This window comes from Heptranchias perlo, chromosome 9, assembly GCF_035084215.1.
Source record: "Heptranchias perlo isolate sHepPer1 chromosome 9, sHepPer1.hap1, whole genome shotgun sequence".
NCBI lineage: Eukaryota > Metazoa > Chordata > Chondrichthyes > Hexanchiformes > Hexanchidae > Heptranchias > Heptranchias perlo.
The window spans coordinates 68,196,982-68,220,031 of NC_090333.1; the positions used below are offsets into that span (position 1 = coordinate 68,196,982).

At 43.5% G+C, this 23,050-nt stretch overlaps 1 protein-coding gene across 3 annotated transcripts in view; it reads left to right on the forward strand.

Annotated features, from left to right (window-relative positions):
- dnm3a (dynamin 3a) overlaps positions 1-23,050 on the forward strand; it is a 240,778-nt gene that overhangs the window by 206,955 nt on the left and 10,773 nt on the right. The window contains exons 21-22 of one of the 3 annotated variants that reach the window (XM_067990705.1): positions 11,565-11,791; positions 16,672-16,911. In XM_067990705.1, the coding sequence (XP_067846806.1) occupies positions 11,565-11,791; positions 16,672-16,911 (467 nt within the window). Of the gene's footprint in view, positions 1-1,545; positions 1,611-2,399; positions 3,777-11,564; positions 11,792-16,671; positions 16,916-23,050 lie in introns of those variants that run through there. The other 2 variants (XM_067990707.1, XM_067990706.1) reach the window with 2 other exon arrangements.

The following is a 23,050-nucleotide window of genomic DNA, read 5'->3' on the forward strand; positions in this document are numbered from 1 at the left end:
CCTTACTCCTTCAAATCTCTAAACTCCTCCAGCGCTACAACCACCACCTTGAACTCTCCATTCTTATGATGCTGGCCTCTTGTGCATCCCCTGTCCCTACAATTGGCAGCCACATCTTCAGCTGCCTAAGCCCCATGCTCTGGAATTCCCTCTTAATCCTTTCTGCTTCCTCCACTTCCCTCCTCTCCTTTAAGACCCTCCTTAAAACCCATCTCTTTGACCAGGCTTTTGGTCAAAGCTGCTAATATCTTTGGCTCTCAGTGCAATTTTTTTCCTTACACCTCTTTGAAGTGCCTTGGGATATTTTTCTATGTTAAAAACGCTATATGAATGCAAGTTGTAGTTATAGTATTTTTATAAATTTATACATCTGGTAGGAAGGTACTGTCAAGAAAAGATAAAACTCCAAGTACATTAAATCCACCTTGGAGCTTACATTCTCATTAATGTCAACTCTTCTTAATATATAAAACATTTCCATTCATTCTGTTGTAATATATCATGGCTAAGATCATTTCAGGTTTAATTTAACAAAAATTTTGGAACTGTATTTTAGACTATAGTCATTTACAATCAAATTTATTGGCTTGCTTCCTATACTGTAATGACTTTAACATAAACCCCAGTGTGAATACAGTGTTCAGTGCCACAAACCAAATCTATGAAGTTTCTACTTTGTAAACACTCAAAAAATTGGCCATTGCTTTGTTAATTATTTAGGTACCACCATTAACATTTTAATGTTCTCCTATCAATGCCTTATTCGCACAGTGATTTGATTTTTTTTTTAAATGGTTTCTTTCCCATGAATCTGTTCCCTGACTATGTTCACTAGTAATTGCCTTTAGAATTACATAAGCACTTAAGAATCTGTGAAATAGGAAGAGGTTATCTGAACCATTAAATTTGGTTGTCTACTTTCTAAAATTTAACAACTAAATGGATTGGACTGCAGTTAACCTCCATGTTTCTGCTTTCCTCAAAATCACAGTCCCATCCATGGTTTGCCTTGTACCCATTTGCAAAAGAAATTTGGACGGTTCCTTTCCAGAATAATTTGCAAATCAAGCAATCGTCCTATCAGATGACATCTTATGCCACAACTCAACAATTCAAACTGAGAAGTTCCATTAATTCTCATTTAGCTAATGGTTACAAATTTTGGAAAGTATGTCATGGCGCCTGATTCAGTTAAGAGAATTTACTATTATGCCATAATTATTATTTTTAAAACTTAAATCATATTTGATGTCAGGCTTCATCTTGCTGAAGAGAATCATTTTCTGCTCCACTGCTGATCTCATATTGTCAAGGTTTGGTATTTTTGGTGTTGCGATGCTGCAAATCAGCTCCAGCCAGTCTGCAGCCCATCACTGATCTTTAATAACAGAAAAAAACTCAGATAATCACCTGTATCATCAGTCAACTTCTGGGGCACGATTTTATCGGTGTTTGCGGGGGGGGGGGGGGGGGTGGAATTCCTGCCGGGAAACCCGGAAGTATGGACGTCTTCTATTTTTTTGTTGTACGTTTCCCGCCCGACAGGTCAGCCTGACTGACAGACTGGCCTCAGTTGGATGGGAGAAGAGGAAGGAAGAGGACATGAAAAGGTAAGTGTCAGATGGGGGTGGGGGGGGGAGGGAGGGTCGGAGGACACAGTGGGGTCATTCATCGTGGGTCATCAGGGAGGGGATCAGTTATTGGAGGTGTCAGAGATCATGGGGGGGTGTTCAGAAATCGTGATGGGGGGGGTCGGAGATCATGGGAGGGGGTCGGTCGATCATATTTGTAGGGTCGCTGCAGGTAGGCTTGTTCGGCCTTGGGGAAGCACTCCTGCTCCTCCGGGCCTACAAGCAGTGCTATAAAGGCACTTACCTGCAGTTTCGGGCCTTCTTGCCTCCTCTCCTGTGGTGTGAAGAAGGTCCGGGAATCCCAGAGGTTAAAAGCAAAAAAATTATCAAAACAGAGGCCTGCAGCCTCCTTGGAAGCTTTTAATAACTGACCTGCCTCCTGAGAGTGGGTTGGTTGCCCGCCCCTCATCCCGCCTCCGTTAAAACTGGAAGTGGGCGGGATTTAGATTTTAAACATTTTTACTGCCCCCCCACCCCCCCGCCCCCAACCCATCCATTTTTCCCATTTAAAATCATGCCCCTGACATTTGAAAAGAGTTGACTATCCTGTTGCTGCTTTTTGGTCATTGACAATTTCTTCAGCAACTAAAGGGTGATAATCAGCCCTGCATGTAAACTGGAGCCATTCAGCAGTGATCTGAACAGGTTGCCTGCTTCCTTTACTCTTATAAATTGGCCCCCTGTTGATTCAGCAAGTTTATCCAGTGAGTAACTGAGCTATGCAGAGCAGGAGGGTCCTAAGTCTGATCTCCACTTTAAACTGAGTAGGTGCGGTGCAATTGGCTTGAACACTTCTGGGTTAGCCAGGAAAAAAATGCTCACAGTTTCTGCTCCTGATTATGGTCAGAAACCCTTGCACGTTTCTGGTGCGTGTATGTGGACTTTGGATAAGAACTGGATCAAACTCAGCTGTGATGTCCCCATGGTGAAAATAGCCACCCAGTACTCATTGTCAAGGTTCATACATGAATAATAACTACTTGGATGACATTCTGGCTGGTGCACAGTGCCTGTGAAATCGTACCTCAGCAAAGAGTCAATATCGTCAGGAAAAGAGAGACAATTGGTGAGAAAGAGAAAAAAAGTGACTGAATAACACTTGGAGTTCTCCCAGTCTTCTGGCCAACATTCTTCCTTCAAGCAACACCACAAAACCAGATTATCTGGTCGTTCAGCCCATTTGCTGTTTCTGGAACCTGACTCTGTCCAATTCAGCAAATGCAGCAGCCAAGGGTGACTGCACTTCAAAAGTAATCCATTGGCTATAAAGCATTATGGGACATCCTAAGGACATGAAAGGTGCTTTATAAATGCAAGTTCATTCTCGTTTGCATTTATCCACATCAATTACTTTTAACTAACTGCTCTCCAGAGCAATTTGAATAACATGGAGCTGCTATGAATTTTACAATACATATGGTCCTCTAGACCATCTTCAAAGTCTCTTCCTTATCTGTTTTTTACTTCCTCTTCCCTGGCTTAGAAACACCCATTTCATTTGAGTCTACAAAGGAAATCTTGCTTTCTCTATCAACTTGCGAGGTAAAGCAAGTCGAATAAGCCATTCCTTAAATTATAAATTTTCGCTTTTGTTGCTATTTAAAATTGAGACCTGTTGACACCACTGATCTCACTACCATTTCTCTCATCTCCTGAACATCCCCATCACTCATCAAGGTTACCTTATTTATGAATACTTTTAGCCCCTGTTTCTATTGTTTGATTGATTTTGCTGCTTATAAAGCTACAACCCAACTGGTTGAGCTAGAGCTGGAAGCGTAGAAGATCTGAGAAATTACTCCTTTATCCACGCACACTTGCCTTTAGGGCACTATTATTATAAATCCTGCACTCCAGGCTCCTCCTTTAAAGTACCATACCTGTCTTTTAATTCCCATCATTAACTGACTTTAAATCAGCCTCAGTACTCAACACCAACAACAGCCAATCTCCAGACGCCATCCTACAACTCATCCGCTTCATCCTGGATCACAATGTCTTCACCTTCAATAACCAGTTCTTTACCCAAACACACGGAACAGCCATGGGGACCAAATTCGCACCCCAATACGCCAACATTTTCATGCACAAGTTCGAGCACGACTTCTTCACTGCACAGGACCTCCAACCAACACTATACACCAGATACATCGACGACATTTTCTTCCTATGGACCCACGGCGAAGAATCACTGAAGAGACTACACGATAACATCAACAAGTTCCATCCCACCATCAAACTCACCATGGACTACTCCTCAGAATCGGTTTCTTTCTTGGACACACAAATCTCCATCAAAGACGGGCACCTCAGCACCTCACTCTACCGCAAGCCCACGGACAACCTCACGATGCTCCACTTTTCCAGCTTCCACCCCAACCACGTCAAAGAGGCCATCCCCTATGGACAGGCCCTACGAATACACAGGATCTGCTCAGACGAGGAGGAACGCGATGGACACCTACAGACGCTGAAAGACGCCCTCGTAAGAACGGGATATGACGCTCGACTTGTCGATCGACAGTTCCGACGGGCCACAGCGAAGAATCGCATAGACCTCCTCAGAAGACAAACACGGGACGCAACCAACAGAGTACCCTTCGTCGTCCAGTACTTCCCTGGAGCGGAGAAACTACACCATGTTCTCCGCAGCCTTCAACATGTCATCGATGACGACGAACACCTCGCTAAGGCCATCCCCACGCCTCCACTGCTCGCCTTTAAACAGCCACCCAACCTCAAACAGACCATCGTTCGCAGCAAGTTACCCAGTTTTCATGAGAACAGCGTCCACGACACCACACAACCCTGCCACGGCAACCTCTGCAAGACATGCCAGATCATCGACACGGATACCACCATCACACGAGAGGACACCACCCACCAGGTACATGGTTCATACTCCTGTGACTCGGCCAACGTTGTTTACCTCATACGTTGCAGGAAAGGATGCCCCGGAGCATGGTACATTGGCGAGACCATGCAGACGCTGCGACAACGGATGAACGGACACCGCGCAACAATCGCCAAACAGGAGGGTTCCCTCCCAGTCGGGGAACACTTTAGCAGTCAAGGACATTCAGCCACCGATCTTCGGGTAAGCGTTCTCCAAGGCGGCCTTCGAGACACACGACAACGCAAAATCGTCGAGCAGAAGTTGATAGCCAAGTTCCGCACCCATGAGGACGGCCTCAACCGGGATCTTGGGTTCATGTCACGCTACACGTAACCCCACCAGCAAAAAGGGGGAAAAAATTTATATGTTTTTTAAAATTCTCTCTCTCTCTCTGCCATTTTAAGTTTCTTTCTGCTTGCCTGTGTAAAAGACACAATGTATATAGAGTGTACTGGGACGTTCTGTTCTCCGTGACTGGCCTGTTTGAATAACAACGACACCTTTTGATTGGTGTGATGCTGTCCCAACATCGTATAAGATATGCGATTTGAGAACCTTCATTCAATCATCTGACGAAGGAGATAATCTCCGAAAGCTTGTGATTTTAAAATAAATTTGTTGGACTATAACCTGGTGTTGTAAGATTCCTTACATTTGTCCACCCCAGTCCATCACCGGCATCTCCACATCATGACTTTAAATCAGTGTATAAACTTTTCAAGTCAAGAAAATATACCTGAATCAAACTCTCAGATTTGGGTGGGGGAAAAGATAGGTGTTTCATCTAATATTTAATATAGTATTAAAACCTTCATGCCCAAATAGTCTTGTGACTGAATATGATTGAAATTTATCTTTTTAAACATGTACCAACAGAATAGGGAACCATGGATGAGGAACTTTAATATCACTCATCAGATCTTTCCCTATCATAAAGTCAACCTCATGAATGGGACCATGGGGCATTCCACTATTTGTCAGTGTATATCCTGCACATATTTATTAAAATGAACTAGCAACAATGAAGTGCTATTTACACCATAAGTTGCGGCATTTTATAGCATAAAGAGAAGGAAAATGACTTAAGAATAAAGAATAAAATAGAAGTAAACTCCACAGAAGTTGTCATTGCTAATCTCAGAATTTATCAAGGCAGTTAGTTGTAAACTCAATGGGCTCTATTTTAGCACCCGCTATCAGGTGCATTCCTGGCGGGGGGGGCTCTAAAAATCAGGGAATCCCGGAGCGGGTCGGGAGCCCGGCTCCAACCCGCCCACTTCCGGGTTCCCCACAGACGCGCCGATGTGCGCGCGCAGCCCCCGCATGTGGGACTCCCGCAGGCAATTAAAGCCAGCGGGGTGCCACTTGACAGTATTTATTTTGCTATTTCAGGTCATTAACAGACCTGATTAAGAGAATATATCAGGAGGGGTGGGATTTTAGAAACAACTGGGACTGTTTCCCATACTGGGGGAAACACTCCCAGTTGAAATGGACGTGTTGCAGCTATCAGCCTGTGGCGGCTACAAAGGTCCATTTGACAGGTGGGGTGGGGGGAGACCCTCACTCATTGCAGGAGGCCACTCTGTCACTTTGGACAAAGTTTGGCCTCCACCAGCCTCCTCCTGACAATCAAATTCACCAACTTGCACACTTGCCCCGGAGTCCAGAGACATGTACCTACCTTGCGGACCCCCTCAGATGTACATCTTCTGGATGGGGGCCGCCGTAGCTGCAGTCATGACCTCCTCGGAGGGCAAACAGCATCACCAGCCTCGCCGGCCACGCCGTCCACCTCTGACACGTGGAGCTCCACAACAGAGTGCTGTGACACATCCACCTGCACAGCAGGAGGGAGGGCACCGCAGAGAGAGATGCGTCGCAGGGGGCACTACCCTCGCCACAGGGTCCACAGACCGAGGCTCAGCTTCCTGGACCTCTCTGAGCAGCAGTGCACATGGAGGCTCAGAGTCACTCGACATGTAGTTATGGACATCTGCAGCTTCCTTCATGCCGAGCTGCTCCCAGCTGGCCCGAGCATCATCTTCTTACCTGTCGCTGTCAAAGTCACCACTGCCCTCAACAACTTCTCCTCCGCATCCTTCCAGGGTGCCACCAGGGACATCGCCGACGTCTCTCAGTCGTCTGCACAAAAGAGCCCTGCAAATACACCTACACCTATTTTGCAGTGACACAATGGGTGGCATCAGGTGTGGGTCTTCATTGTGATCCTCAGGAAAGGGCATTATTGCACAAACCAGACAAGATTCGCAAAGATGTGGCAGTAGTGGTGCCAAAATAATATGTAATGTGAGTTGATCAGAAATTAAATATAAGTAAAAACCATGACAAACCCTCAAACCCCCTTGTGCATCCCCTTCATGCTCACAACACGTTTGCCTTACGCTTCCTACTGCACATATGTGATGCATGCCCTGTGGCTGCAGCACAGGTAGTGGCAGGTTGAGTGAGGCTGACCGTGAAAGAGATGCATGAGAAGGTGAGTATGAGATAGAGCCATGAGATTGTATCAGGATTGGGTTGAGTGGTAGTGGCGGGATGAGTACTGGCGAGGTGAGTAAGTGCAGGTAAGATGAGGATGAGGTTTGAGTGGGTGTGAGGGGTGATGTGACAGAGTAGTGTTGGCAGTGCAGAAGGAGATGTGGGGTGGGGGCGGTGATGTGGCAGACGGAGTGTAGGAGAATGAGTAAGTGTACTCGCTTTGGCTGACCTACTTAGGTCATTGCAGCGCCTCCTGCACTGTATGCAGGTGGGCGATATGTTGGTGGTGCAGGTGACCCCCTCTGCCACCTCGAGCCAGGCCTTCCTGGTGGCAGAGGCAGGCCGCTTCCTCCCGCCTGCCGGGGGAAGATCTCTGTCCTCCCCCTCCTCCTCACCCCATCTAATGATACCTGGAGTGAGGCATCATTAAACCTGGGAGCAGCCTTCCCCCTGGGCTGCTCCATGCTGTATTTTTTTCCTATTTGTTGCAGCATCTGTCAGTGGAGGACTGCCCCTTTAAATAGGGCTCCTCCAGCTGACAGACCTTACTGCGCATGCGCAGTCCGCCCGACGCGCAGCTCAGCAGTGGGGAACCCGGAAGACCAGGTAAGTGGCTCCAATTAGGCTGTGATCGCGCGCGGGGCAGACTGATTTCGCCGGGCGCGTTACCCACGCGCCCAATAGCCCCCCCACCACGAACCCGCAGCCCTGGCAATATCGAGCCCAATGCCTTTTTGTTATCCATGGTTACCTTTTTTCTTCCTTTAATAAAGGTTAGTTAGATGTCGTCTAGGAGCCAATATTCTGTGTGGAACTCCTCTGAAATGGAATTATGAAGTTCTATTCCAGTGATATGACAGTGTTGCCCATAGTCTACGATTCCCATTCCTGATGTCACACAAAGAGCTGTACGCAAAATGTTTGTACCCAGGCTACTTCTAATTAGCAGTTTTAGAATATATAATAGTAATGAGGAGTGATTGAGAGATAACAGTAAGTGTACATGTATCTCCCTTTAAACATCTATGATTATATGTTAAATCAGTAGGATACATGTCTCCTTAGCACTAGTTCACTGCTGCAGGATAATTATTTTTGAGTGGCCGACAAGTTGTCTCATTGAGCAGTCAGAGTGTCCACTGTCCCACTCAACATCAGTAACAACTTGCATTTATGTAGCACCTTTAATGTGGAAAAAAACATGCCAAGGCACTTCACAGAGGTGTAATCAAAAGAGAAACCTTAAAAACACATCTTCAGTTATGCAGCCAGGTCAATGTTTAAAGCCTTGAGCCTTGGTTGGCTGATTTGGATGCCACCTGCAGAATGAACAATGGAACTTTGGGGGGTTCAGGGGTAAAAAAGGTAGGTACACCATTTATTTTTACAAAAAGTACACTTAAGATTCAAATAAAAATAAAAATTAAGAGACTTCTGCTTGTCTTGCCTTTCTTTTTCTCCCATTGAATTTTTATTAATATTTAAAGTGTACATTTTAATGGTGTACAGCTAAAATTACGGGAATAAAGCTGTTACTGAACAAGCAGCTTTTATTACTGTGATGTGTATCCTGGTATAAAAACTGAAAACTTTACCCTGGGCCAGCCGATTTTTTTTCTCAGTCTGGAATTTCCTGGACCTGGCATTAGTCTAAAGATTAAGACAAACCTGCATTGTATTTTGCAGTTTAATTTACTTCAACATGAGATTAAGTAGCTGTGTGCCACAATCTAGAAATGTTTGGATCAATTAGCAGCAAGTCAAGAGATGATTTCTTGAAAAGAACATGTTTTTTGTTTGAAAATTCAATTGCTCTCAAACGGAAATGATTATTTGAGTTCCGCACTGTTATCAGATATTTTTAATATTGTAAAGTGAAAGTAGTTTTATTGGCAGTTTAGAATTTATTCAACTTAAGTACGCTTCTTTTCATGAACAAGATTTAAAAATCATAGAATCATAGAATCATAGAAAGGTTACAGCACGGAAGGAGGCCATTCGGCCCATCAAGTCTGTGCCGGCTCTCTGCAAGAGCAATACAGCTAGTCCCTGCTCCCCCACCCTATCCTCTTAGCCCTGCAATTTTTTCCTTTCAAGTACTTACCCAGTTCCCTTTTGAAAGCCATGATTGAGTCTGCCTCCACCACCCACTCTGGCAGTGCATTCCAGCTCCTAACCACTCGCTGTGTAAAAAAGCTTTTCCTCATGTCACCTTTGGTTCTTTTGCCAATCACCTTAAATCTATGTCCTCAGGTTCTAGACCCTTCCGCCAATGGGAACAGTTTCTCTCCATCTACTCTATCTAGACCCTTCATGATTTTGAATACCTCTGTCAAATCTCCTCTCAACCTTCTCTGTTCCAAGGAGAACATCGCCTGCTTCACCAGTCTATCCATGTAACTAAAGTCCCTCATCCCTGGAATCATTCTAGTAAATCCCTTCTGCAACCTCTCTAAGGCCTTCGCATCTTTCCTAAAGTGCGGTGCGCAGAACTGGGCACAATACTCCAGTTGTGGCCGAGCCAGTGTTTTATAAAGGTTCATCATGACACCTTTGCTTTTGTACTCTATGCCTCTTTCTATAAAGCCCAGGATCCTGCATGCCTTTTTAGCGCTTTCTCAACCTGCCTGCCACCTTCAACGATTTGTGTATATTTCTCCTCAGGTCTCTCTGTTCCTGTATCCCTTATAGAATTGTGCCCTTTATATTGCCTCTCCTCATTCTTCCTACCGAAATGTATCACCTCGCATTTTTCTGCGTTAAATTTCATCTGCCACGTGTCTGCCCATGCCACCAGCCTGTCTATATCCTCTTGAAGTCTATCACTATCCTCCTCACTGTTCACTACACTTCCAAGTTTTGAGTCATCTGCAAATTTTGAAATTGTGCCCTGTACACCCAAGTCCACGTCATTAATATATATCAAGAAAAGCAGTAGTGCTAGTACCGACCCCTGGGGAACACCAATGTACACCTCCCTCCAGTCCGAGAAACAACCGTTCACCACTACTCTCTGTTTCCTGTTACTTAGCCAGTTCTGTATCCATGCTGCCCCTTTTATTCCATGGGCTTCAATCTTGATGACAAGCCTATTATGCCGCACATTATCAAACACCTTTTGAAAGTCCATATACACCACATCAACTGCATTGCCCTCATCTACCCTTTCTGTTACCTCATCAAAAAACTCTATCAAGTTAGTTAACACGATTTACCTTTAACAAATCCATGCTGGCTTTCCCCTAATCAATACACACTTGTCCAAGTGACTGCTAATTCTGTCGTGGAGTATCATCATAGTAGGTACAACACAGGAGGAGGCCATTCGGCCCATCGTGCCTTTGCTGGCTCTTTGAAAGAGCTATCCAATTAGTCCCATTCCCCTGCTCTTTCTCCATAGCCCTGTAAATTATCTCTGTTCAAGTATTTATCCAATTCCCTTTTGAAAGTTACTATTGAATCTGCTTCCATCACCCTTTCAGGCAGTGGATTCCAGATCATAACAACTCACTGCGTTAAAAAAAAAGTTTCCTCATGTTGCCTCTGGCTCTTTTGCCGATCACCTTAAATCTGTGTCCTCTGGTTACCAACCCTTCTGCCACTGGAAACGGTTTCTCCTTATTTACTCTGTCAAAACTGTCCCGGATTATCGTTTCTAAAAGTTTCCCCACCACCGAGGTAAAACTGACTGGCCTGTAGTTGCTGGGTTTATCCTTACAACCTTTTTTGAACAAGGGTGTAACATTCGCAATTCTCCAGTCTTCTGGCACCATCCCCGTAACCAAGGATGTTTGGAAGATTAAGGCCAGTACCTCCGCAATTTCCACCTTTACTTCCTCAGCAACCTAGGATGCAGTAAGTGCCAACAAAGGCATAAAGGAGTTAACAGGATTATCCATAAAAGAAAGCTGTCATTATTGTATGTTGCAAGTTTGTTCTGTCTCATTACGACTTCACTAACCAAAAAGGTTTTCCCGATGGCTGCAGCTTAACACTCCAAAGCCAACATTAAAATTAAAAGCTGATTTACACATTATCCATTGCTCAGCCTACTTCAAACTATTCTTCAGGGATGGTGGGTCAGTGGACCTCCACCATTTTGTGTCAATTTCACTTCATGTTGGGCAACAGCAGATGAGCTTACAAAGCAGACACATTTGTTACTTTACATCTGGTAGACTAACTAAGAATTGGTAAAAGTTGCTTATAGAGAGTAGCTGAATTCAAAGCTGATTTTCGTCTTTAAAATATTAATCAAAATAGTAAACCTAAAAGCACAGATGGCAAGGACATTTGTGCAACAAATGATCTATTGGTTTTTTCTCATCAATTGAATTTCAATGCTGATTCCTTTCCAGCAGCAGTGCTTGATAAAATAGCAAAATGCTGATATTTGATTCAGTGTCAGATAAATTAATTGAATTTTTCTGTTATCTTCTAAATTTATGGAATTTTTACACAATTTATTCATAGTCTTTATCATGAATGGGAATTTTGCAATATGTTTATGTAATTGTTTTAATGATGTTTCATAGACTAAGGACTTTATCAACGCAGAGCTTTTAGCAAAACTGTACTCCTCAGAGGACCAAAACACCTTAATGGAGGAGTCGCCTGAACAGGCCCAACGGCGTGATGAAACGCTTCGCACGTACAATGCTATCAGGGATGCACTAAACATTATTGGCGCTATCAACACTAATACAATAACTGTTCCTTTGCCACCTCCCGTGGACGACTCCTGGCTACATTCAGGGCACAGGTACGATTACGAAAGTGACTGTTTAAGTGACAACTTCATATGTATTTTGAATCTATTCTATGTTTTATATATTTTATATATTTACTGAAAAATAACAAAAAAATATCTATTTCATAGAAGAATATTTTAGTGGTTATACTCAATGTAACTTGAGTGATTTCAGTGATTTCAAATTCCCATAGTTAGAACTAAGGTGCCTCTACTCAGCCCCAACAGTTAGCCTTCACCTCAACCTCAGCAGTAACCCCTTTGCACTTATAGATTTGATACTGCCAGTTTTTTAAAAAATTAACTTTCGTGTTGTGGACCCATGCTCACCGGAAATCAATTGCCCAAACTCATTACACTTAGGACCAGTATAGCCAACAAAGAGAGGAGACATTTCATCAAGTCGGTCTGGGCTAGATCTAGATGCAAGTCTCTGAGTTGAAAAACTGTATCACAAATCTCTTCTTTTTAAAAAAAAAATTTCTCCCCCTCACCACTATATATCTTTCTCTATAAGAATAGTTTGGGCCATGAACATCTCCACAACTACCACTGTGAAGCATTCTGATGGTTATAGCAGGTACAATTCAGGTGGGGTGAACAGGACTGTTTTGGTTTGCCCCTCTTTCCCCCCTCCCCATGCTGCTGATTGAATATCTCAAGCTGTTGAATTGTACTTCATCTAAGGCCTTTATCAATAACTGACAAAAATAAAATCACCAAATTATTTGAACTTGTGATTTGCTGGTTAAGATGTACTGTATCTGCAAGCAGAGAGGTGGTCTTGATTTTCCTGGAATGGGCCACTTGCATGGCCTGGCCACACTCCCAAGTACAGGTCCAACTGCTGCTAGGGCTTTGCACTGGGATTAGGGGGGTAGAAACAAGAGGGTAGATGCAGGAAGAAGGCCCGAATGCCGAAAGATCGCCTGGGGAGGAGCCTTCATGAACTTTCACGATTCACCTTTTCAATCTTTGGGCTGCCACTGTAAGTCATGTAGACCGTCCAGTCCACAGGGCTCCTGGCGCAAACCCCAAGGAGGAAAGTGAAGCAAGAGGCCAAAAACATTCGCTTCCTCATTACCATTCTTACGCTGGGCCTGTGCCTATTCCAGGCACTGCCCAATTATGTTGCAATGGGGAAGCCCAGAAATTCCCAGGTCAATGTAGTAAAGAGGGGAATACGTGACATAATGGGTCTTTGCCTCCATTTCCTTTTCACTGTGCATGGAAACTGAGTATGCTCTAGGCACAACAGAAAGGAAAATATTCCCTCATAACTCTGGACCTTTCATACTGACGAACAAAGAACACTCTGACAGCTCATTTCTCATCCCTTTGAAGTCTGCCTTATTTAGATTTAAAACCTAAGTTTGCGATTCTCTCTTCTCCCTCTCAAACCTAATATCAAATTAATTCATTATATGCTCACTATTTGCAAGATGTACCGTCAGATTATTAACTAAATCCAGTATGGCCTGTTCCTGTGTCGGTTGTAAAACATACAGGGCATGATTTTATTGGGGAGCCGGGAAGGGGCCGGTGGGGGGTGGAATTCCTGATGGGAAACCCGGAAATACAGGTTTCCCGGATGTCCTTACGATTTTGACGTAAGGACATCTTTTTTTTTGATGGTTCCCCGCCCGACAGGCTAGCCTGACTGACAGGCTGGTCTCAGTCGGACGGGAGAAGAGGAAGGAAGAGTATGTGAACAGGTAAGTATTAGATGGGGAGGCTCATCGGAGGGGGGAGGGGATCATTCATCGGTGGGGGGGGGGGTTCAGTCATCGGGGGGGTCAGTATTCGGGGTCATCAGGGGGGTTTAGTCATTGGGGGTTAACCAGAGGGGTTCAGTCATCAGGGGGCATCCGGGGGTGCTCAGTCATCGGGGGGGGGGGCTCAGTCATCGGGTGTGATCGGGGGAGGGGGTGGGGGGGGTGGAGAGATAAGTTACCGGGAGTCTTGTCGGGGGAGGGGTTTAGTCATCGGGGGGTTGAGGGTCATTGTGGGGTTTGGAGATTGTGAGGAGGGGGTCGTAGATCATGGCGGGGGGGCGGCGGTCAGAGAACGTATGGGGAGGTCGGAAATCGTGGGGGGAGTCGCTACAGGTAGGCTTGTTGGGCCTGGGGTAAGCACTCCTGCCCCTCCAGGCCCAGAAACTCTGCTATAAAGGCACTTACTTTCGGGCCTTCTCGCCTCCTCTCATGTGGCGTGAAGTAGAAGGCCCGGGAATCCCGGCCCCCAGAGGTTAAAAATGAAAAAGCTGTTAAAATGGAGGCACGCAGCCTCCTTGAAAGCTTTTAGTGACCGACCCGCCTCCTGAGAGCGAGTTGGTCGCTTGCCCCTCGTCTCGCCTCCATTAAAACCGGAAATGGGCGTGTTGGGGGCGGGTTTTAGATTTTAAAAATTTTTACTCCCCCCTCTCCCACCACCAACTCACCCGTTTTTCCGAGTTAAAATCATGCCCATTGTTCTAGAAAACGTTCCTGAATACATTCTAGAAATTCATTGCCTTTACTACTTGAGCTGTTCTTCTTCTCCCAGTTTACGTGAAAATCAAAATCTCCCATTATAACTACATTGTTTCTGCTACATGCTTCCCTGCTGTTCCATAGTTCTACCCATACTGTTTCCAGTGCCTGTTCAACCTTACTGAAGTCCTTTCTTTCCACTGTGGTAATTGTGTCTTTATCAATATTGCTATTCCCCCTCCTTTCCCAATTTCCTTGTCCTTTCTAAAGATCCTATAGCCTGGAATATTTACCTCCCAATCATGGTTACTACATCATAACCTTTAAGCTGAATTTGTGCTCCTAACTCACATGTTTTATTTCTTATGCTACGTGCATTTGCATGCAGAACTCTTATTACCTGCCCATATGTCCTGCTGGTCTTTTTCTCACACATTTTGACATATTGTTTGGATTTTCTCCTCCCACCCCCATAGTTTGAATCTTTCCTCAATGCCCTCTGTACCCTTTCCACAACAACACAAGTACCTCTCTGGTTTAGGTGAAGGTCATCCCATCTGTCGAGCCTTCCCTGGCCCAAAAAGTGGTCCCAGTGTTCCAGGAATCTGTAACCCTCCCTTCTACACCATCCTTCCAGCCACAGGTTGACAATCTTGGTCTTTCTCTCCTTGTCTGGAAGGAACTCAAAGTCATCCTATTTACATAACTACGTAACAGATGTGTATATTCCAACTGAGCAGCCTGTGTTCCCAGTCAGAGCAATTAGTAAATTGAACTGAGCACAGCCATAAGTTCCTATAAAGAAACATTACAAATATAAAGTCTTCTATTTTTAATAGAAGACAGATTTCTGATTCATCACAATGGACTCAACCAAACCCATTGAATCTCTTCAGAAATGATTCTCAAAAATTCTCCCTTCCCACTTAAGATAAGTCAAACAAAACTCTAGAATACTTTCTAACTTTACATCTACATCCTTGACCAGTTGCTTTCCTTAGTGCGATGTTTCCTTGATCTTAGCAGTTCAGTAACTATTGTATTCTACACACTATCTCATCTCTTGTATTTATTCTTATAACCCTCAATCCTGTTCCTAACAATATATGCATCAAACGTTTTTTTAAAGGTGTCAGTTGGCACAGCGTTAGTTGTTTTAGTTGGAATCAATTCTAAATGTCCACTACTCTGTAGGGGAGGGGACATTCCTGCTAATCTCCAGTATTCTCTGAGGCTTAATTTGTACACTCGCATTCTAGTTCTATGCTTACAGTACATGTCAAAAAACCACAATTTTAAAAACATGGATAATGTCTCCGCTCAAACTTCTTTCAACAAATAAAAACAATTTTAGTTCCATGAATTTCGCCCTTTAACTTGAAGTCCTAGGTTTCAGAATCAAGCTTGCTACTCTTAATCCTGCACAACATATCAGTGTCCTTTTGAAAGATATCCTGAACATTTTATGGGAAAAAATATTTTGGTTCTTGTGTCTGTTCAGCAAAGATCATTGAAGTATAAATAGTCAGTATCTAAAGTGTTGCTAGTCGTTTTTGTTTTAGTGGAAATCTTGGCTCAATGCCGTGGCACTTCCCTCCCCTAAGTGGAAGTTTGTCACTCTTATACTATCCAAACTCCGTTTTTGACCTTAAATAATCTCTAAATATTTTAGTCACCATCTGTTTTTCTCTGTAAGCACTTTCAGCACAGTTTTTTTTAACTAAATAGAAAGACTACAATACATAAGGAAACTCCAAACAAAGAAAGCGTTTTACTATAAAATCTAGATCATATAAATCAGTCCCTGATTTTTTTTTATAGTTGTCATTTTGGTTTTAAAGACGGCTTTATTCCACTGATGTATATATTTGATACTTTATTTAAAGGCCATAAAAATGCACATGAAGGTAGATTTTAAAGCATTTAATTTTTTTAATCTTATTTGATTTTTTTTTTGTTACACTCAAAATGAGGAACATTAATGCTGGGGAATGAAATATTTTCCAATCTTTTCAGTCTAGTGTTCACATCAATCACTCTTCAGTGAGGAAAAGCATAGACCAGCTGAGGAGTGAAGTTCCCTGTACTGTACCTCAGCACTGGGCTTTAACTTTAACCTCAAGTGGAAAATTCCCAATTGCACTTGTATCAATGTTCTGTTTCCCATTCTTATGGTCTTTATGAATGAGACTGCCAATTTAGTTTTGTGCTGTGGGGCCATGACCACAAGGAATTGTCTTGAGACTGCCCAAGCTCATCACTTAGGACTGTTGCAAACATCAGGGAGGAGGCTTTTGATTCCATCAATCTGGATGTAATACAATCTAATATAAAGAAATGAAAGATACTTATGTTTTAAATGACAGTTATCTTGATATGATGATGGTACAACAACTCTAAACAGAACATAATTTATTGCAGAACTCCGCCTCTCAGTCCTACAACTCAACGCTGGCAGCCCCTATCTGGTCATCTACCAGGCAGACCATCTGGACGAGGTCCTACACCATCTATTCCACCACCAGGTTCTTCAGCAGGTGCCCCTCCCATCCCGTCCCGCCCAGGCCCTCTCCCTTCCTTCTCTAGTCCTAGCAATGCTGACTCATTTGGATGTCCCCTGCAGATCCCTTCAAGGCCTATACGTGGTCCCAGTATCCCAAGGTAAGTAGTTACTTTGATCTCAACATCTTGATTAACAGTTATGTATTCTTGCCTTAAATCAATTCTGCAGTAGAGTGTTCTGATTCATCAATATGACATAGTTTCAGATTACTTAACCAGTTGCAGCAAAGCCAGAAAATCAGATGGGAAATAGAGTGGGTAGCCTCCTTTTCCCCTCTTAGCTGCTTGATGTAAGTGCCCTAGGGAGGAGAAGTACAAACATTATTTCATTTGTTCATAAAGCTTTGGTGTTTAATTTTATTATCTTATCATCAGCCTGAAACTAAATGGTTGCAAATGTTATCTGAAACTGTGGATCTGATTATAGGTATCATAGTATCATAGTAGGTACAGCACAGCAGGAGGCCAGTCAGCCTATCCTGCCTATGCTGGCTCTTTGAAAGAGCTGTTCAATTAGTCCTATAGCCCTGTAAATTTTTCCTTTTGAAAGTTACTATTGAATCTGCTTCCACCACCCTTTCAGGCAGTACATTCCAGATCATTACAACTTGCTGCGTAAAAAAATGTTTCCTCGTGTCGCCTCTGGCTCTTTTGCCGATCACCTTAAATCTGTGTCCTCTGGTTACCGACCTGTTTGCCACTGGAATCAGTTCCTCCTTATTTACTTTGTCAAAACCATTCATGATTTTGAACACCTCTATCAAATCTCCCCTTAACCTTCTCTGTTCTAAGGAGAACAACCCCAGCGTCTCCAGTCTCTCCACATAACTGAAGTCCCTCATCCCCGGCACCGTTCTAGTAAATCTTTTCTGCACCCTTTTCGAGGCCTTGACATCCTTCCTAAAGTGTGGTGCCCAGAATTGAATACAATACTCCAGCTGAGGCCTAACTAGTGTTTTATAAAGGTTTAGCATAACCTCCTTGCTTTTGTACTCTATGCCTCTATTAATAAAGCCCAGGATCCCATGTGCTTTATTAGCAGCCTTCTCAACTTGCCCTGCCACCTTCAAAGATTTGTTTATGTCCAACCTCAGGACCCTCTGTTCCTGCACCCCCTTTAAAATTGTGCCATTTAGTTTATATTGCATCTCCTCATTCTTCCTACCAAAATGTATCACTTCACACTTCTCTGTGTTAAATTCCATCTGCCATGTGTCTGCCCATTTCACCAGTCTGTCTATGTCCTCCTGAAGTCAGTTACTATCCACCACATTGTTTACTACATTTCTGAATTTCGTGTCATCTGCAAACTTTGAAATTATACCCTCTATACCCAAGCCCAAGTCATTAATATATATCAAAAAAGAGCAGTGGTCCTAATACTGACCCCTGGGGAACACCATTGTATACTTCCCTCCAGTCTGAAAAACAACCGTTCACCACTACTCTCCGCTTTCTGTCCCTTAGTCAATTTTGTATCCACGCTGCCACTGTCGCTTTAATCCCCTGGGCTTTAATTTTGCTAACAAGTCTATTTTGCACTACTTTATCAAATGCCTTTTGAAAGTCCATATTTTTTTTTATTCGTTCATGGGATGTGGGCGTCGCTGGCGAGGCCACCATTTATTGCCCATCCCTAATTGCCCTTGAGAAGGTGGTGATAAGCCGCCTTCTTGAACCGCTGCAGTCCATGTGGTGAAGGTTCTTCCACAGTTCTGTTAGGAAGGGAGTTCCAGGATTTTGACCCAGTGACGATGAAGGAACGGCGATATATTTCCAAGTCGGGATGGTGTGTGACTTGGAGGGGAACGTGCAGGTGGTGTTGTTCCCATGAGCCTGCTACTCTTGTCCTTCTAGATGGTAGAGGCCGCGGGTTTGGGAGGTGCAGTCGAAGAAGCCTTGGCGAGTTGCTGCAGTGCATCCTGTGGATGGTACACAGTGCAGCCACAGTGCGCCGGTGGTGAAGGGAGTGAATGTTTAGGGTAGTGGATGGGGTGCCAATCAAGCAGGCTGCTTTGTCCTGGATGGTCATAGAGTCATAGAGTTATACAGCACGGATAGAGGCCCTTCGGCCCATCGTGTCCGCGCCGGCCATCAAGCCCTGTCTAATCTAATCCCATATTCCAGCATTTGGTCCGTAGCCTTGTATGGATGGTGTCGAACTTCTTGAGTGTTGTTGGAGCTGCACTCATCCAGGCAAGTGGAGAGTATTCCATCACATTCCTGACTTGTGCCTTGTAGATGGTGGAAAGGCTTTGGGGAGTCAGGAGGTGAGTCACTCGCTGCAGAATACCCAGCCTCTGACCTGCTCTTGTAGCCACAGTATTTATGTGGCTGGTCCAGTTAAGTTTCTGGTCAATGGTGACCCCCAGGATGTTGATGGTGGGGGATTCGGCGATGGTAATGCCGTTGAATGTCAAGGGGAGGTGGTTAGACACTCTCTTGTTGGAGATGGTCATTGCCTGGCACTTGTCTGGCACGAATGTTACTTGCCACTTATGAGCCCAAGCCTGGATGTTGTCCAGGTCTTACGGCATGCGGGCTCGGTCTGCTTCATTATTTGAGGGGTTGAGAATGGAACTGAACACATCATATACACATCAACCGCACTACCTTCAACAAACCTCTCTGTTACTTCACCAAAAAACTCAATCAAGTTGGTCAAACACAATTTTCCTTTAACAAATCCTGCTGACTTTCATTTATTAGCCCATATTGTTCCAAGTGCCAATTTATTTTGTCCCGGATTATTGTCTCTAAAAGTTTCCCCACCACAGACATTAGGCTGACTGGCCAGTAATTGCCAGGTTTATCCCTGTTTCCTTTTTTGAACAGGGGTGTAATATTTGCAATCCTCCAGTCTTCCGGCACCATCCCCATACCTAAGGAGGATTGGAAGATTGTGGCCAGAGCCTCTGCAATTTCCACCCTTACTTCCCTCAGTAACCCAGGAAACATCCCATCTGGACCGGGTAACTTTTCTACTTTGAGTACTGACAATCATTTAAGTACCTCCTCTTTGTCGATTTTTATCCTATCCAATAGCGCTACTACCTCTTCCTTTACTGCTACAATGGCAACATCCTCTTCTCTAGTGAAGAGGGATGCAAAGTATTCATTTATTGCCTCAGCCATGCCCTCTGCCTCCACAAGAAGGTCTTCTGATTTTTGATTTTCCTTCCCTGAATTTGGGTCAAAAAATCAGGTGAAATTAGCTGAGGGAAAATTCATGCCTTTAAAGATGTTTGTTATCAGAAAGATTTGAATTCAATCAGCAAAACAATTTTGGAAGGCACAAATAAAATACTTCAAATAATAGGGACGGGCAATAAATGCCAGCCTTGTCAGCGACGCCCAAATCCCAAGAATGAATTTTTAAAAAATAAATGCTTACAAATATCTTCAAAAAGTATAACGCCAAAAGATTGTAATGTGCATCATTAGCTGTATCCTCAGCGCTTTGTACCCGCAGAACCTGGTTCAGTCATCTGTATGTGATGCAGGGGACATGAAGGTGCACTCTATGTCACACCAGAACTACAATATACAAAATGGGGGTTTATTGGGTTTAACCCTAATTTTGGAATTCATATTTCAGATGGTAATTATTGGGTTTAACCTTAAAATCAGAATGTTTATTTGAAATTGTATGCATTACTTTTTGTCACAGTTAATTGCAATCACACAACTATCAGTGGCAGATTTGCAAACTGAAAATGCTAGTGGTAAATTATTTTAGCATTTACTTGAGTTCCTCTGTGTGTATGTGTAACGTAATACGTACAGAGCTCCACACTGACTTCCATAATCTGATCACTAGTCGAGCAAGTGGTCCCATATAATTCAGTTGCCCAAACATTTCTTTCACTTGCTTTGAAAGTACGACTCATGGAAACACCACCATGTGACTTTATAACGCTTTAACACGGAAGGAAGACACATTTCTGTGTGACACAACTAATTTGAGGATTTGGTGATTGAAACTTGATATTAGGATTTTATTTGCGAGTATCACACAACTCTTTAATATGTTGTTTTTACAATGCTACCCAAAGACTGAATGGCCCAGATTTTGCTGTAGCAGGGCATCTAACCTGCCCTTGAATGTTTAGGTTTTTACATTTTTTGTGTGGCAATTTGCTGAAAGTGCGAGCTGATAACGTCACAGGAGGGAAACAGGGCATCTGGGACCTGAGTGAACAGGACAAGCAACTGGGTATCTCCTTAACCAATCAGATTGAAGGATTGTGAAATTAACAGCGCAACAACTGAAAAGGAGGGTGTAAATTAGATCGGGTGAATTCAATGTCAAATCAGGTACAGAAAGAGAAATAAAGAGAGGGAAAGAAAGAGAAATAAAGATAGGGAAAGAAAGATTGGATTAAGACAGAAAGAAAAAAAAGACAGAAAGGAAAAGTAAAAAAAAAATTAAAATTCAAAATTGTACATTTTTAAATTCTGCAACAATTAATATCTGAAGGAATGAGACTCCAACCTTGTAATAGTTAATTTTCAGTGCTAGAGAGGTTGACTGGCAGTAATTAACACTCATCACGTTGTTAAAAGGATATTTAGACTGAAATGGACAAGACTTAACTTTCTGTGGTGAGTTTAGTTCGTATCCACCGCGCAAATACAGGAACTTCACGCCGTTCAATACATTTCAATGGTGAGGCTGACAGTACAGTGCCGATATTGCGAATCTAACGGTGGAGCAGCGCATCTTGGACAGCAACTTTTGGATATTTGCGTTTAACCGCGCATCTGCCCCTCGCCTGAAGTTGTTGTACCATTTGCACATAAATAACGGCGAGTGCTGGTAGCCTCACAATTCTTTTGACCACAAAATCTGGGTCATTATGTTCTTGGAAACATATCTCAGGGTACATGAAGAAGAGATCCTGAAATGAGAAACTGACTTTTTATTCTCTTGCTTTTATGAGCTACAGGCATCTCCTACACGATGATTTGAGAACTTCATCACCTCGCCCATAAAAACAAAATCAGTGACATAATCGGATTTAGGACCTATAGGTAGCTTTTATGACTGTCACTTCCTGTTTATTATTTTAGCCCCTAAAAGGGAAACAATATTCCATTATTCCTTTCCTTATCTCCATATGTTACTCAGAGATGTTTCATCTAGAAATTTCTGGGATGTTTGACAGAGGTGAACTGCAACAGTACTCAAGAAGTCCAACACCATCCAGGACAAAGCAGTTCACTTGATCAGCACCTGATCCACTAGCCTAAATGTCCACCCCCTCCACCACTGACATACCGTGGCTGCAGTATGTACTATCAACAGGACACACTGGAGTAACTTGCCAAAGCGTGACATTCACCACCTAGAAGGACAAGGGCAGCAGGTGCATGGGAGTGCCATCACCTCCAAGTTCCCCTCTAAGTCATACACCATCCTGACTTGGACATATATTGCCGTTCCTTCATCATCGCTGGATCAAAATCTTGGAATTCCCTACCTAACAGCACTGTGGGAGAACCTTCACCACAAAGACTGGAACAGTTCAAGAAAGTGGCTCACCACCACCTTCTCAAGGCAACTGGTGATAGGCATAGATGCTGACCTTACCAGCGACGCCCAGATCCTGAGCATGATTAAAGAAAAAGGTCTTTTACTTGTATATCTTGTTATCTACTTCGGGTTTTTTTCTTAAATTGAGGTAAAACTAGTGAGTAAATGTATCTTCCTTCAGTGTTAAAGCATTATAAAGTCACAATAGTGTTTCAATGATTCATACTTTCCAAACAAATGAATGAAATGTTTGGGCAACTGAATTATAAGGAACCTCTTGCTCCACTAGCGATCAGATTATGAAAGAAAGACTTGTATTGATATAGCGCTTTTCACAACCTCAGGATGTCCCAAAGTGCTTTAAGGCCAATTAAGTATTTTTGAAGTTAGTCTTTGTTGTAATGTAGGAACGTGGCAGCCAATTTGCACATAGCAAGCTCCCACAAACAGCAATGTGATAATGACCAGATAATCTGTTTTTAGTGATGTTGATTGAGGGATAAATATCAGCCAGGACACCGGGGTAAGTCCCCTGCTCTTCTTCGAAATCGTGCTGCGGGATCTTTTATGTCCACCTGAGAAGGCAGACGGGGCCTCGGTTTAATGTCTCACCTGATAGACGGCACCTCCAACAATGCAGCTCTCTCTCAGTACTGCAGTGGAGTGTCAGCCTAGATTTTGTCCTAAAGTCTCTGGAGTGGG